Source organism: Haliotis cracherodii, unplaced genomic scaffold (genome assembly GCF_022045235.1).
Source record: "Haliotis cracherodii isolate W230 unplaced genomic scaffold, xgHalCrac1.p SCAF_26, whole genome shotgun sequence".
In the NCBI taxonomy this organism is placed as follows: domain Eukaryota; kingdom Metazoa; phylum Mollusca; class Gastropoda; order Lepetellida; family Haliotidae; genus Haliotis; species Haliotis cracherodii.
Genome location: NW_027266282.1, coordinates 2859608 through 2874160, shown reverse-complemented (window position 1 = coordinate 2874160; position 14553 = coordinate 2859608). Strand labels below are relative to the sequence as shown.

General features: G+C 40.0%; 1 protein-coding gene across 2 annotated transcripts; it reads left to right on the top strand.

The window, feature by feature from the left end:
* Positions 1 to 344: 344 nt before the first annotated feature.
* Positions 345 to 12804, top strand: LOC139472957 (cubilin-like). 2 transcript variants are annotated; one of them, XM_071255429.1, is made up of 21 exons: positions 345 to 422; positions 1545 to 1578; positions 2070 to 2318; positions 2747 to 2833; positions 3112 to 3657; positions 4080 to 4340; positions 4699 to 4791; positions 5174 to 5212; positions 5637 to 5882; positions 6172 to 6264; positions 6512 to 6610; positions 6898 to 6942; positions 7239 to 7490; positions 7914 to 8006; positions 8347 to 8610; positions 8975 to 9064; positions 10030 to 10278; positions 10713 to 10799; positions 11200 to 11427; positions 11691 to 11794; positions 12746 to 12804. In XM_071255429.1, exons 1-20 carry the CDS (start codon positions 345 to 347, stop codon positions 11792 to 11794), a joined length of 3237 nt encoding a protein of 1078 aa, XP_071111530.1. In that variant the 3' UTR covers positions 12746 to 12804. The 2 variants fall into 2 exon arrangements, with proteins under 2 accessions (XP_071111530.1, XP_071111529.1); XM_071255428.1 differs by having other exon boundaries at positions 2747 to 2839.
* Positions 12805 to 14553: the final 1749 nt, after the last annotated feature.

Sequence of the window (14553 nt, the reverse complement as noted above, 5' to 3'; positions counted from 1 at the left end):
GTCAGTTTACGACGATGTGAAATACGTGTTGTTCATAACAAATGCCAATTTTACAATCGTGTGTTCTGCCTGTGAGTGATATAGCTGAGTAAAAACGACAGGTAGTCATATTCCATACTTTAGGTCACCTGCCCATCAGTGTGAATATCGAAGCTTGAAGGTAGCAGGTGAAGCGTCTACTAGCTGCAGATGTTCAAGCAAGTTTACTTTTATGATTAAGTGTTTCGTCATGTTCTATTGACAAACATTTTTGTATTACATAATTTTTTGTTGCATTTAACAGGTGTTTGTTTTGTGAATATGTATAAATGCAGCTACATTTCGCAGTATTCAACACATGCAACATGTATGTACCAAGCATGATTTGCTTTACTTTGGTAGTGAGCCTTCTTTTGGCTCAGACTGAAGGCAGGGCTTTCAATGTGAGTATATTTCCTCGAATAGTTCTACCACATGTAGAAATAGGTATGATGATTAAACTGTTGGATCAATCAGAACAGCAGACTTTTAAAGAGTGGAACTATCTTAAGAATGTCTTGATATATGACCGACAGCTTGTATTTATAACGTTTGCTAGAGGTTTCTGAAAAAGTTTTGAAACATGTTTTTGTATGTTAAATATCATGCCCCTTTCGGTTGTGAAGGCATATTGGGAATGTTCAATCTCATTAAAATGAGACCTTAGTTCTCGCTACCGCTAAACAGAGATCTGAAGACATCCCATTAGGGGTCACGTCAGAACGACCTTTCATCCGACCAATCAGTGCATCGCTTACTGGATTATAAAAGTGACAGTCGGAACGTGATTTCTAATCATGAAATCTCGAAAACTTTAACATGGGGTATTCCGAACGATAGTTACGGGTTAAACGACTGAATCCTTACAATCTAGACCATCTATTAGCCATTCCAGAATGTTTTTTGTTCGGGTTTCAAATTCGTAATCGAGAATTTGTCAAAAATGTTTCGAAACGTAGTCGCCTGTTTGAAATTTGTCTCGTAAAGCACGAGAAAGCTGCCTTCTGATTGGTCATTCCATTGGTCGATCAAAGTTCGCGAAAGGTCGGTCTGACGTGACCCGTAATGGGATGTCCTCAGATCTTTGTTTAGCGGTAGCGATAACTAAGATCTGATTTTAATGAGATTGGGGGAATGTTCATTTTGAATCAAGTACTGGTAAATAATAGAAATTGTGCTTTTCCCGCTTTTAGACACAAAACCATGCTATCGCCATCCTGGACAGTTTTCCGTTGCATTAAATGTGTCAACTAAACATCATATCTCGAGCAAATGTTGATAATGGAGCATATCATTTACTGGTGATAGGACTACTCTTGTTCATATAAGAAATAGGTATAATTCAACAATTGAATTGGAATCGTGAGGTGCGCATATGAACATTGATAATTATGTTTGTTACACAGTATCAGTATGGAGGTCAAGCCGTTTGTTCAGACAGGGTATGTCTGTTTTATCCCAAGGGAAGAATTGCTGATAGAAATTATTATTTGATCAAAAATATAATTGTTTGAATTTTGCCACAGAATGCTCAATCGCGTGAGAAGCGGCAAACATCCGGTAAGTACTGGTATTGATTTCACTGATTTGTTTTCGTTAATGGAGGTATAAACGTAAAATCCTTGAGAGAGTGCACACTTTGCAAAAATCTGATTGCGTAAATTATCTTTGCGCTCCCTAAACGTAAAATCAGCAAACAGAAGACCTCAATCTTAAACGCAAACAAATTGCTTGGTTAGTTAGTCAGGTACCAAAGAATCATTTGCAAGCTAATTATAACAAATACGACGTCAAGAGACAGGCTATAAAAAGAAAAGATATATTTCATTGTCGTGAATTATGGATTAATTTGCGTTGTTGCTAAACAACAACTTTGCTTTTCAGTTGAAAAGGATTCCGTATGGACATTTTGGGCCCAAACTGATCCCATGAATACGATATATGTCATTTCGAATTAGTGCTGTGCCTGCCTTTGAGTTCCAAATTAACACAGCATGTATTGTTTGGTTGTCCATCATTAGCGTGTAAAGTTAAACACGTTCCTTCCACAGGTTGTGATGGGGGACAAAGGTATGACAACTTCGGCCCAATTTCCACCAACATTGGCGGTGAGTACGGCAACAACGAGAACTGCTGCTGGGACATCGTGCCTGATGTTCAAGGGACATGGACAATCACATTCCAGTTTGATACGTTTGACGTGGAAAGTAGCTCTGGTTGTATATATGATGCCCTCACATTCAACACGGACGATGGGCCTGTGAAGGAGTGCGGACAGAAGACGGACTTCTCAAGGACATGTGAGTGCTATGTTAAATAGTTATCAGATGTGCAGATATGATAGAAGACATGATAGTCGAAAATGTTAAGCATGGAGAAGCAGTAACAGTATTTCCTCACACACTGTGTTAAACATGAAAATGTAAATGATTAAACTGTGTAATATGTTTCATACCAATATGGTATGTTTGATAACTGACATCCTGATGCTTCCTCCCAGAAGGAACTGTTCAAGAATATGCTGCTTTGTGAATGTTCATGAATATATGTTGAATTTGTCACAAACAACACCAAAACATGAATTCAATCTCCCAATCATTTTAGTTATAAAGGGAACAATTGAAATGACCTGATTCGTTGAATCGATTATTCCTCTTTCTTACATTATATTTTTTGTTAAACTTTACAACGTTGTCACTGTGCTTATTTCAGGTTTTATATGTTTCAGTTACGGTCACAGGAAGTCAGTTCCAAGTGTGTTTTAGCAGCGACGGCTCCGTCACCAAAGAAGGCGTCAGTGGAACCTACGGAATAGGTACAGGTGAAAAGAATAGTCTACTGTAGTAAACTAACTAGTGATTGATCTTCTTTCTTTGTTGATATTATGTAAATAAGGCTGGAGACCTCAGTGAGGTGAATCTATATAATTTTGACCATTGTACCTGATCGGTGTTCTTATACTCGGTTTGGTCCAGTATACATGTTTTGTATTCATTATTAAATGTTGGCACGTCATTATGTTTCTATTGTTTATGTTAATTAAAACCATACTTTACTTGCATAGCGTAACACGTTGTACGCTTTTTCTTCCAGTGAGCACACACACCACATCCTACGCAGACTACACCACAAACTACCCTGAATACACCACATCCAATCCTTACTACGTCACATCCTACCCTGAATACACCACATCCAATCCTTACTACGTAACATCCTACCCTGACTATGGCATATACTACCCTGACTACTTCACATCCTACCCTGAATACACCACATCCAATCCTTACTACGTCACATCCTACCCTGAATACACCACATCCAATCCTTACTACGTCACATCCTACCCTGAATACACCACATCCAATCCTTACTACGTCACATCCTACCCTGAATACACCACATCCAATCCTTACTACGTCACATCCTACCCTGACTATGGCATATACTACCCTGACTACTTCACATCCTACCCTGAATACACCACATCCAATCCTTACTACGTCACATCCTACCCTGAATACACCACATACTATCCTGAATACACCACATCCTACCCTGACTACGCCACATACTATCCTGAATACACCACAGCCTACCCTGAGTATCCACAAGAACCAGCCATGAGGAACAGTTCCGGTAAGTAATGCTAAAGTAAAAACTAGCTTATCAAAGCCGTCACTACATAACTGATTCCCCTTGATGATATCGGGTTAGAATAGTCCTCACATAGCGTGTGCTTGTCATACGAGGCGAGTCAAACGTTGGGGTGGTCAGGCCCGTTGATTGCGTTTCTTTTTATCCCGATCGTAATCAGTGGTGTTTCGGGCCCTGATTTCATTATTTATATTGCTTGAATACATCCGTGAGGCATTTAACAACAGTCTTTACTACGGTTTTATAATTGAAAAAAAATGATATTCGTGCAACTGAATACATTATAACGTTAATCACGACTTGATCACTCAGTGACGTGTATATGGTATCGAGGACGCTTATTTAATATTAACTGTTGATTAATTGGTCATGTTTCCACAACCTTCGTAATATTCGCACTACAGGATGTACCGGAGGTGAAGTATCTAACTCTTATGGATATTTCACGACAAATGGTGAAGATCAATATGAAAACAACGAGCAGTGTTGCTGGCACTTCCAGTCTCCCCTGCCTGAGGGCATGGAGTGGCGGGTGGACCTGGAGCTGGACCTAGTGGATGTGGAATTGAGCACCAACTGCGTGTATGACGCACTGACATTTACCTGGGATAATCAGACTGAGTCGTCGCTGTGTGGAAGGAATATCACTGACTTCAGGAACACATGTGAGGGAAACCTAATGTTCTTTTCTGTGGTGTAGTGCAAATGTATGAATAATCACGCAGTCTTGCAAACTAGAATCAATGGGTTCATTTTAATTTCTGAGAAATAATTTGTAATTACATCTTACATGAAAACAATTCTGCATTCTTGGATTCTGTGCTGGCTCCTCATCAGTGTTTCATTGAGACTACCTATCTATCTTTGTGTGAACACTCCGCTTTAGCACTACTTGTATTATTAGAGTTTCTGGGTAATCTCTGAGATCTGCATTTCACTTTCAACATGTACGGTTATGTTAGCCTACAACAAAAGAAGTATTGACAACTCTTTATGGATGTAATGTCGTTGGTTTTGTTCCAGTCAATGTGACGGGTGCTGAATTCGAAATGTGTTTCCGCAGTGATAGCTCTGTCACTGGCCGTGGTGTAAGAGGCTTCTACTCTGTATACCCAGGTATGACTAACACACGCACACATAGGTTCTGTTGTAAATACAATTGACAAGGCCTATCCATATATTCATAAGACAATTTTGCTAAAAGCAGAATTAGTTGTATAATTCTGTCTATACCGTGAACATGTGATTATGAATCACTTTAAAATAGTGATGATACCAAGTGTTCGCGAAAAGGTGTGCGTACCTGCCCCATCCTTCCCAAACACATGTAATAAATGAAAGTCCTTGAAAAAGGCATCAGACAAGGTCGATTTCACTCACTCTCTCTTCACGTACACACCACTTTATATTATTGTAATTATTGTGAAATTTATATTTTATGAATCACCCTGATATATAAAGAGTGGTTGACCGATTTTTTACTATTTATCGGTTTCAGTGTTGACCCTTCCTCCAGCGGAACCCTTAGGTTTGTTGGGTAAGTCATCACCAACAAATAGAACCTGAAATACATTCTGAATGAGATCTATTTCAGAGAAGAGATAAAATATAGTGTTCTTGTTATTTAGCAGTAAAATGGAGTGTCTTTCACTATCGTTATTAATAAGAGATTATGGTAAAAGATTTGCCAGATGAGCAAGAACGTAAACATAAATGAACTTTGTTCTGGGTTAAACAATTTGCAGGAAACAATTCTGTTTCTAAGTCATATCGTTTGTTGGATCATAGATCATATGCTCATTATATCTTCTCTAAACAAGTTGTTCCTTACGATGTGGTATCGTCTAATTCAGTGTTTATAAAAAAATGAGTTGATTGATTTGAGAATGTCTTGGGTTGGAGTTCCAAAATGATAACAAGTATAATGATATGTTAAATGAATATAGTTGCTTCTTGACCAGGCAATACTAGCTACTATGGCAACCATGGCAGCATCAGTATCAACGATGATAACAACTACAGCAACAACCAGGACGTCTGTTATCTTCTTAGACCAAGCTTCACCGGGTCGGGCATTATCACCTTCGTCTTCAACGTGTTTGACATCGAGGAGGCCACCGGCTGCGTGTTTGACTACATTGAGTTTGATGACGTTAACACAAAACTGAGGGAGTGTGGCACTGTAGATGCGGGGACCCAGAGAGAGTGTGAGTTGACGACAAATTTTGTTCTGAATACAGAGGTTTCTGAAAGGACCTAAGTGGTATGACACACCACAGGGTTATAAGTTTTGCAAAACAGGATGGAAATTAGTTGGCATGTTCAGATGCAGTCGTTGAATACTACAAAGCGTTTGATAGGGAGAGAGAGTATCCAGGTGGTGTTTGTATGCGACTGATTACTGGGATATGTCATACTAATAGCTTCAAAGTCGCGCATACAACATGTTTGTGATGGTCCCAACTTATATATGATGTTGTATTTTTGCACCTCCAGTTGAATTCCACGACGGTCGTTTCAATGTTTGCTTCCACTCCGATGGATCAGTGACAGGACGGGGTATCCAGGCCACGTATTCCATGAATCCAGGTAAATACCTGACACACTCCACCAGAGGAGGGTGAATCATTGATGGAGACTTGTTATGATTATAGAGCTCTATTCGCATCATGGTGTCAAACAAAGACAGTACGGATATAGCCAAGACAATAATGTAGTGTTGACAATAACGTATATCAAGGATTCGTATGTAGATAGAAAATACGTACACACCATGAATATACGTATATTGTTACTGTACTACATATATTAACATGCTGTTTGTCACGCTTTGCAGTTCGAGAGGTTGAATCTGTCGAGACAACACCATATCCAGTGGACGTTATCTTTAACGCAACGATGTCAACTAATTTCACAGAAGCAACAACGCTACCAGGTACTCTAAGTGCACTATGTAATTGAATGCAAGATACCAATTGAAGTATTTCTAACGTGTGTCATAGTTAGAACAATCCTGGCGAATTTACTTATGTCACTGTGAACTTGGCTTTCTTAAATCAATGTAGGTCTTACCCCTCGAAATTGCTGTTATGCCCAAGAAATGAAATCCAACAATACCCTGTGTATTGCTTTATTACTAAATATTCATCAAACGTTACTATTCAATCGAATGTACTTGTCGCTTTTGTTCATATGTGATTTACCTGGGTGTGTGTTGGACAGTGAATACAACCGTGAACGCTACAAGTCTCCCCAACACCGAGGAAAGTGAGTACAATTTGTAGTTGTCTAATTAGGTATCCTTTAAAATAGTGAATATTATATTGTGTACATGATCGTTTAGAACCTGTAACATTGTAGGGATTAAATATATTAATTCAGAACTGTATGCACGTGTATATGTGGGAAATGTATACACTACGTCCAATCCGATGTCGACATTAGGGACCATTCAGATGAGTATTTCCGTAATGTAATTCAAAGTAAGTTGTCAATAAAGTGTATGCATTGTTATTGATATTCTACACATATAACAATTCCCTTCTAACATCCCATCACGACAGATACCTGCACCCAAGTTCTGACATCAGATGATGGCACCCTGACAAGCCCCGGCAATGGCAGCTACGCCAACAACGTGCAGTGTGTCACTGTCATCACAGGCCCCAGTGTACCATACACCTTGGTCCTCAGCTTCACAACGTTTGACCTCGAGGACTCATCATCCTGTAGATACGACTACTTGGAGGTTGATATGGGCGATGGCTACAGCCAGAAGGGATGTGGATCAAGCTGGGACAACAGCACAGTGGAGTGTCAGTCTCACACATTTGTTACATCTTACTTCTGGTTCACCGGTGTAATTAGAAAAACGTTAGTCCAGCATGCAAGTTACATATCAGTCGGATTAACAATTGTCAATCTCAAAAGTACGAAGAAAGTCAATACAAACGTGCTAACAATAGAATTTGTAAATCAGAATAGTAAACTTTCAGAAAGTTGTATCTGTTTCATCAACAATGCTAGTTAGTCACCTGCGACACACGAATAATAAAATCAAATGGATTTGACGTGCGTAGATCTTGAGAGAACCCTATACATCTTTAACATAAGGAAGTAATATATATTAAGTGAAAAGAGCGCTGAACACATACGAAGCAGTTTGAAAGGTGTTTCAAAATACCTCATTACATTGCAATCTCAGTTGTGCTCAGTGCAGTAATACGTTGATTTTTCAGACATTTCAGAAGGAGGTAACGTCACAGTGACATTTTCTTCTGACTCCAGTCAGACAGGAGTAGGGTACAGCGCCACATACACCATCCAGCCAAGTAAGCAAAATTAATCTGTACAAGTTCTAAACGCAGCATTATCGTGGGGCATCAAATATGGTTAATATCATTCTGTGACATTGACGCCAATACATCTTCAGGCTACGCACATACATACCAGCAGAAGCGAAAATGTCCACTGTTGTTTCAGTTGCCAAATAGAAAACAAAACAAACGGTAACAAAATGGCTTCCTGATCCAAAGCTAACATATGATCAAGTATAGGATTTACAAAGGAGAGATATTTTTTTATATTGTTTTGAGATTTTTTCAAAGACAATGTCGGAATCTACTGATCAGATATCGATGTGTGCACTGTTTCACGATTTCTGCCACTCAGGAGGTGTTCCGTCCTTGAATGATGGCGACTGTACATACATCAACACCAACGTCTCTATGGGCGTCATCCAAAGTCTCCCCGGTACCGGCAGTAACTACCCCAACAACATGAACTGCTCATACGTGTTCACTCGCAATACCCCCTTCCATCTGGATATTAACTTCATCGCCCTCGACATAGAGTCTTCGAGCGGCTGCAGCTACGACTACGTCCAGGTTGGGGATGATAAATACTGTGGAAGCGATTTGCCCAACGCAACGAGAGGTAAGTGGGGATGATAAATGCTGTGGAAGCGATTTGCCCAACGCAACGAGAGGTAAGTGGGGATAATAAATACTGTGGAAGTGATTTGCCAATCCAAACGAAATGTAAGTCCCCATGGACAAGTGTAGTTGATATTAACATTTCACTCTTGACAAATCAATGAAGGTAAAGAGAAGCAGGCAGTGTGACTCAAATGGTATACGATAATAATTGTAACGTCTTTTGTATATGTACCACCAACCTATTCCGATCTATCTAATCATATCCTTCACTCGGCTGCTCGCGTGTAGCTTGACATTCATAGTAGTTGATGTTCGGACTACTAATCTGCCCTTGTGTGACAGCTATGTCATGTCTCTTCCAGTGTCAGCCGATGACATAGCTACCATCCGCTTCAGGAGTGACGGCAGTGTTACTAGGAAGGGCTTTGTGGCTCTCTTCAGTCTCGTAGATGGTAAGTATCAATATATTCCTCTGTGTATCACGAACATACATATCTAGGCGGCCGGGAATGAGGACACTGAAACACTATACCGAACTTTAACATGGATACCTCACTCAGACATGGTATACTGATTCCGAGCCGACCAGTCCTTGGTTCATCGCCTTTTGCTGAACGCCCAAAAGGTTGGCAATAGGTACCATCCTGCAAACGTTTTATCAAATGTAATACATACATGTATCATTGTTTCATCTCAGCAAATAAGAATGTATTTTATTTACTCACAGATCAGGCACAACTGAAACCAAACCAAACCAATGTACTGTGTTACCGGTGTCACATTCGTTCCACCAAACATGATAACATTTCGGAGTATTGCCAGCAAGGCAATAACCCCGCCAATAAACCTTTAATAGACCTCCAATTATAAATTCGAGGGTTTTATATTTACATTAGTGAGTTGAATTGACCCGTAAAGATCCGGGGTAGAATAGGTCTTCAGCATAACATACTTGACGTAAAAGGCGACTATGCTTGTCGTAAAAGGCGACTAACGGGATCGGGTGGTCAGGCTCGCTGACTTGGTTGATGCATGTCATCGATCCACATTGCGTGGATCGATGTTCATGATGTCAATCATTGGATTGTCTGGCCCAGACTCGATTATTTACAGACCACCGTCATATAGCTGGAATATTGCTGAGTGCGGCGTTACAAACAAACAAAACATTAGTCAATTAGTTAAACGGTCTTTGGCGTTTTCAGTGAAGAACAGGAGCACGGGTTTTGTGCTGACAAACCAAGGAACATAATCAGAGTGAAGCTGTAATCGGAACCCAAAATGTTTTGCATTAAATAGAGGGGTAGGGTTTGTGTATCTGTTTTAGTCGTTCTAGTCTCCTATACAAACCTCTATTTTAATAACACATATGTTTCATGTGATAGGCTGCTTATATCAACCTGTACTGAAATTCCAGACTGCAACTTCGACAGTGAAGATCTCGAGGGCACCTATACCTTGGCCACTAATTTCCTTGACACTTACGATAACAACCAGCACTGTGACATCACTCTCCGTTCCCCCTCCACCCCTCACATCACCACTGTCAACTTCACCCGTTTTGACATGGAGGACGATTCGGGTTGCGACTATGACAGTTTAACAATAACAAGTGATGACGCCACCGAGAAGTTGTGTGGAGCAAAGGAGTCCTTTATCCGACAATGTGAGATAGTCTCGATATACTTTTTAATTAATCGAGAACGCAAAACTCCCATGGTTATAAACACCAACAAAAGCTTCGCTAAGGTGCTGTTTTGGTGACTACGGGAGCACCTATATTAATTTTTAATAACAGCTGTAAGATAGTCTTGGTATGCTTTATAATGAACCATGGTGAATCATGGTTATAATCACAAACAAAAGCTTCGCTAAGGTGCTGTTTTGGTGACTACGGTAGCACCAATATTAATTTTTAATAACAGCTGTAAGATAGTCTTGGTATGCTTTATAATGAACCATGGTGAATCATGGTTATTATCACAAACAAAAACCTCACTAAGGTGCTGTATTTGTGTTATTTTAATTGTTCATTCAAAAGCTTTATATAATTATCTTTAACTTTGTCTTGTTTTACCTATACGTATTACTGTTTTGTAGATACTGGGCCAACAGTTGACATGACATTTACCAGTGACGGAAGTGTTCGGCGTGGCGGCTTTTCTTTTAATTATTTCACTGATCTCGGTACGTAAATGCATGTATATTATCTGTTACACGTGTCCATTATCTCAGTTTCACATGTCCATTATCTCAGTTTCACATATCCATTATCTCAGTTTCACGTGCCCATTATTTCAGTTTCACATGTCCATTATTTCAGTTTCACATGTCCATTATCTCAGTTTCACATGTCCATTATCTCAGTTTCATGTGTCCATTATCTCAGTCTCATGTGTCCATTATCTCAGTTTCATGTGTCCATTATCTCAGATTTACATTTGCATAATTTCACATTTGTTTTATTTTCTCAGTTTCTCAAGTTTAAATTAAAAGAATATTTTTTCTCTTTCGGCCCATCATCAAACCTAATTCTTACTCAGTTACAATTATCACTGAATCTCTTGATGAATCGTACCTGTTTCAGTCTACTGCAATGCAACTATAAACGCCACATCCGGAACGTTTGAGTCACAGCCAGGTGGTTACGAGAGCAACATGTACTGCACCTACACCATCAACACCCCCACTTCTGGTGACCTAGTCTTCACCTTCCCATTGTTTGACGTTGAGAGAGCCAGAAGCTGCCGATACGACGCTGTTGAGATGGCAGGAGACAAGCTGTGTGGAACAAACATCCGAGAGAGGACGTACAGTGAGTACCACACATACGAGTGGAATTTCCTCTATTTCCTCACGTGGCATGTGTTTAACGATTGGGTTCAACATACTCTCCACACACTATTTTCCTGTCCAGTACCTGAAGAAGTTAGGTCAACTGCCATGTGTTCTGACGGAGGGTCTGTGATTCTCGCGTGTGTATAGTTCTCTTTTTTTAATCAAACAGCGTATATTGTTTGCCATTCTTCTTTCTATTATACCGATTCCACCATCTAATAGGTATTTATCTTGTTCTAGGTACTGATGGTCATTTCCAGTTCGTCTTCACAAGTGATGGATCCGTAAATGGAGATGGTTTCACGATTGACTTCAGTTTCTTCCCAGACGAAATTCAATATTAGGTAGGAGTATAACGGCATTTATTAGACAGCATTAGTACCGCATTAGGATGTCTTAATGTCCTTTAAAACAGGACGTTGCGGTGGTTCCTAGGCAATACGAGTTACCTCCCATATCGTTATTCCTTTTTCGTTACCTCGACGTTTGACTAGTCGGTAAAATCAAGGGCGTGTAAATCAAGATCGCGAGAACCACGGGAATTGATCCAGGGGTTTGTGAAAGGTTTACCGAAATGCGAGGTGATCGGGCTTCTCTTACACAAGAAAGTTGTGATCGGTCAACTCTTACTCTACTTTTGAGATCAGGCGAATCTTTGAGATTGGCCACGGGGCAAAGCTGGAACTTGAGATAAGATAAATATTTATTTTGTAGTTTAAATGTAAATATTGTTTAGAAATCAACATAAACTTCAGGTTAAAACTCATTTTATGTCCGTTGCGGGCGATTTTAGATCATTGAGAAAATATGGAAGTAAAGGGTACCAAGTTAGCTTTGTATTTTGTCTTTGGTCAAATATTCTGATGGATTTCTAAAGTATCCTTCTACAACTACACGACCACACAGTATGATTACTGTCATACTATGCACTGATGTCCGCATTCATTGACGCGCACGTTACTGTTTAGTCACAAGTTAACCTCAATATCCCCACAACCCTATGCCAAAGAGCATAACAAATGTATCACGCTGCACTAAACCCCAACACGTAGATAGGTTCTTGGTTGAAGTAGCGTTTCCGTTAGCTTTCTTATTCTTTTGGCTCATAATAATGGAATTATATCCCGTCAAAAGTCATGCTAGTAGTTACATTAAGATTAATGTCCAATAGCATTGTAAGGAAAAATTTTGATTGTTCAAATGCATTTATAACCAGATTAATCATATGTTCTACATTTGCAAATTGAAGTCAAACCTATTTTCACTGCATCTAATACATGTTTTTTGGGTTACAGAGACATGGGTCCTTTACCAAGAGATGGAAGACATGCTCAATAAATCACTTAAATGACAATTATACTGTGTTGTTTCTCTTTTCAAGAATGAGCAAGCAAGCATTGTTTTTTTTCCATAGTCAATAATAAACAAGTCAGGTCCAGGAAGACTGGACGTTAATAACATGAGTTATCTGGTGGAGTACTAAAGACATCACGGCCCACGGCAGTTATTAACGACTCCGACATTTTGTCCAAATAAAAACACCGAAATATATTCAATTATATACCAAATCAGGGGTATACTTAACAACAAATTTGTTTGTAGCCAGCAGAGAGCTTGCTCTTTTCAAAAGTTACTGGCCCTTCTCCAAACTAACTTGCCCACAACTAAATGTTGGAGGCCGTGAAGCGCCGAACCTGAGGTCACATAGCAACAGAGTTACCAGGGGGACTACGAATGTTTTAGAACCCCTCAACCCTAAAACGGCTTTACCAGCACTCCGAGATTAAATCTTGGCTTCCATTTGCCTCATTCCGTGGCGATTTATAAGCAAATTAAGATGTTATACACAACATTACAGAATGGCCGTCGGTTGTGTCATTCTACCGAAATGATTGGTTTATATTTTATTTACACATTCACCCGACTTATCCCCCTAAATATTTTCTCATTGAAATTACATGATTTGTTCGGTTTGGTTTGCTTTTTTCAAACTTTTTTTATTGTTCCCAGAGTTGAAGACTAAAACAGTATTCCGTCAAAAAAATATTTCGGATCTCTCAAAAACTGACTGGTGTCCATTCTGGCTTAACAAAAATACGATGCTTGGGACCTATGCTTACATTATTCCTCTCACACAAGAACATGACGCTTGGGTGGAGGATGCACAGGGGTTCTAATGACCTTGAATTCCGACTTGTTCATTTGTCAAAACTAGTTAGTATTTCCCCGTGGGGAATCTTGGATAGAATTCCAGCTGCTTCTGCTGGTCGTAAGAGGAGCAGGGCTGCATGGATCGGGTGTCCAGACTTGGGGACAGGGTTTATTGCTTGGCATGATTTAATACAGCAAGATTATTACTGGGGTATATACTGCTACATATACCATAGAGGGCAGGTGAGGTAGCCAACTGGTTAAGGCGTTTGCACCTCATGCCGATGACCCGGTCTCGATCCGCTACTGGTGCCTCCCTCCAAACACAGCGTACAACCATTCCAGCTCACTTCACAGAAGTTAGTAGCTAGAATATCATTGTCATTGAAAACACATCAGATAGCATGTTAGGAACAAATTAAAAACTTATTTGCGACAGTATTTTGTTGCCAATGTTTTGAACTAGTCAAGACTATAATTAATTTCTGTTATAAATACCTGAGAGTTAGTTGGTTGCTTCGTTGGTTGCTTGGTTGACGCCGCACTCAGCAATATTCAAGCTTTATGGCGGCGGTCTGTAAATAATCGACTCTGGACCAGACAATCCAGCGATTAATATCATGATCATCGATCCTCGCAATTGGGATACGATGGCATGCATCAACCAAGTCAGCGAGCCTGACCACCCGATCCCGTTAGTCGCCTCTTACGTCAAGCATGAGTTGCTGAACCAAAACTCAGATCTTCACGGGTGTGAAGCATAGTCACCTTTTTTACGGCAAGCATGGGTTGCTGAAGACCTATCCTACCCCGGATCTTCACGGGTAAAATACCATCGAGCGGAGGTGGGGTAGCCAAATGGTTAAGGCGTTTGCACGTTAGCCGAAGACCCGGGTTCCATTCCCCCGCATGGATACAATGTGTGAGCCCATGTTTGGATCAGATGGCCAGA

What these genes read in the sequence shown, in the direction of transcription:
- LOC139472957 (XM_071255428.1), top strand. Translation starts at nt 345, where the DNA reads ATGTATGTACCAAGCATGATTTGCTTTACTTTGGTAGTGAGCCTTCTT. An exon ending in TGAGAAGCGGCAAACATCCG is followed by an intron (nt 1,579 to 2,069) that starts GTAAGTACTGGT and finishes TTCCTTCCACAG; the next exon opens with GTTGTGATGGGGGACAAAGG. An exon ending in CATCCGAGAGAGGACGTACA is followed by an intron (nt 11,428 to 11,690) that starts GTGAGTACCACA and finishes ATCTTGTTCTAG; the next exon opens with GTACTGATGGTCATTTCCAG.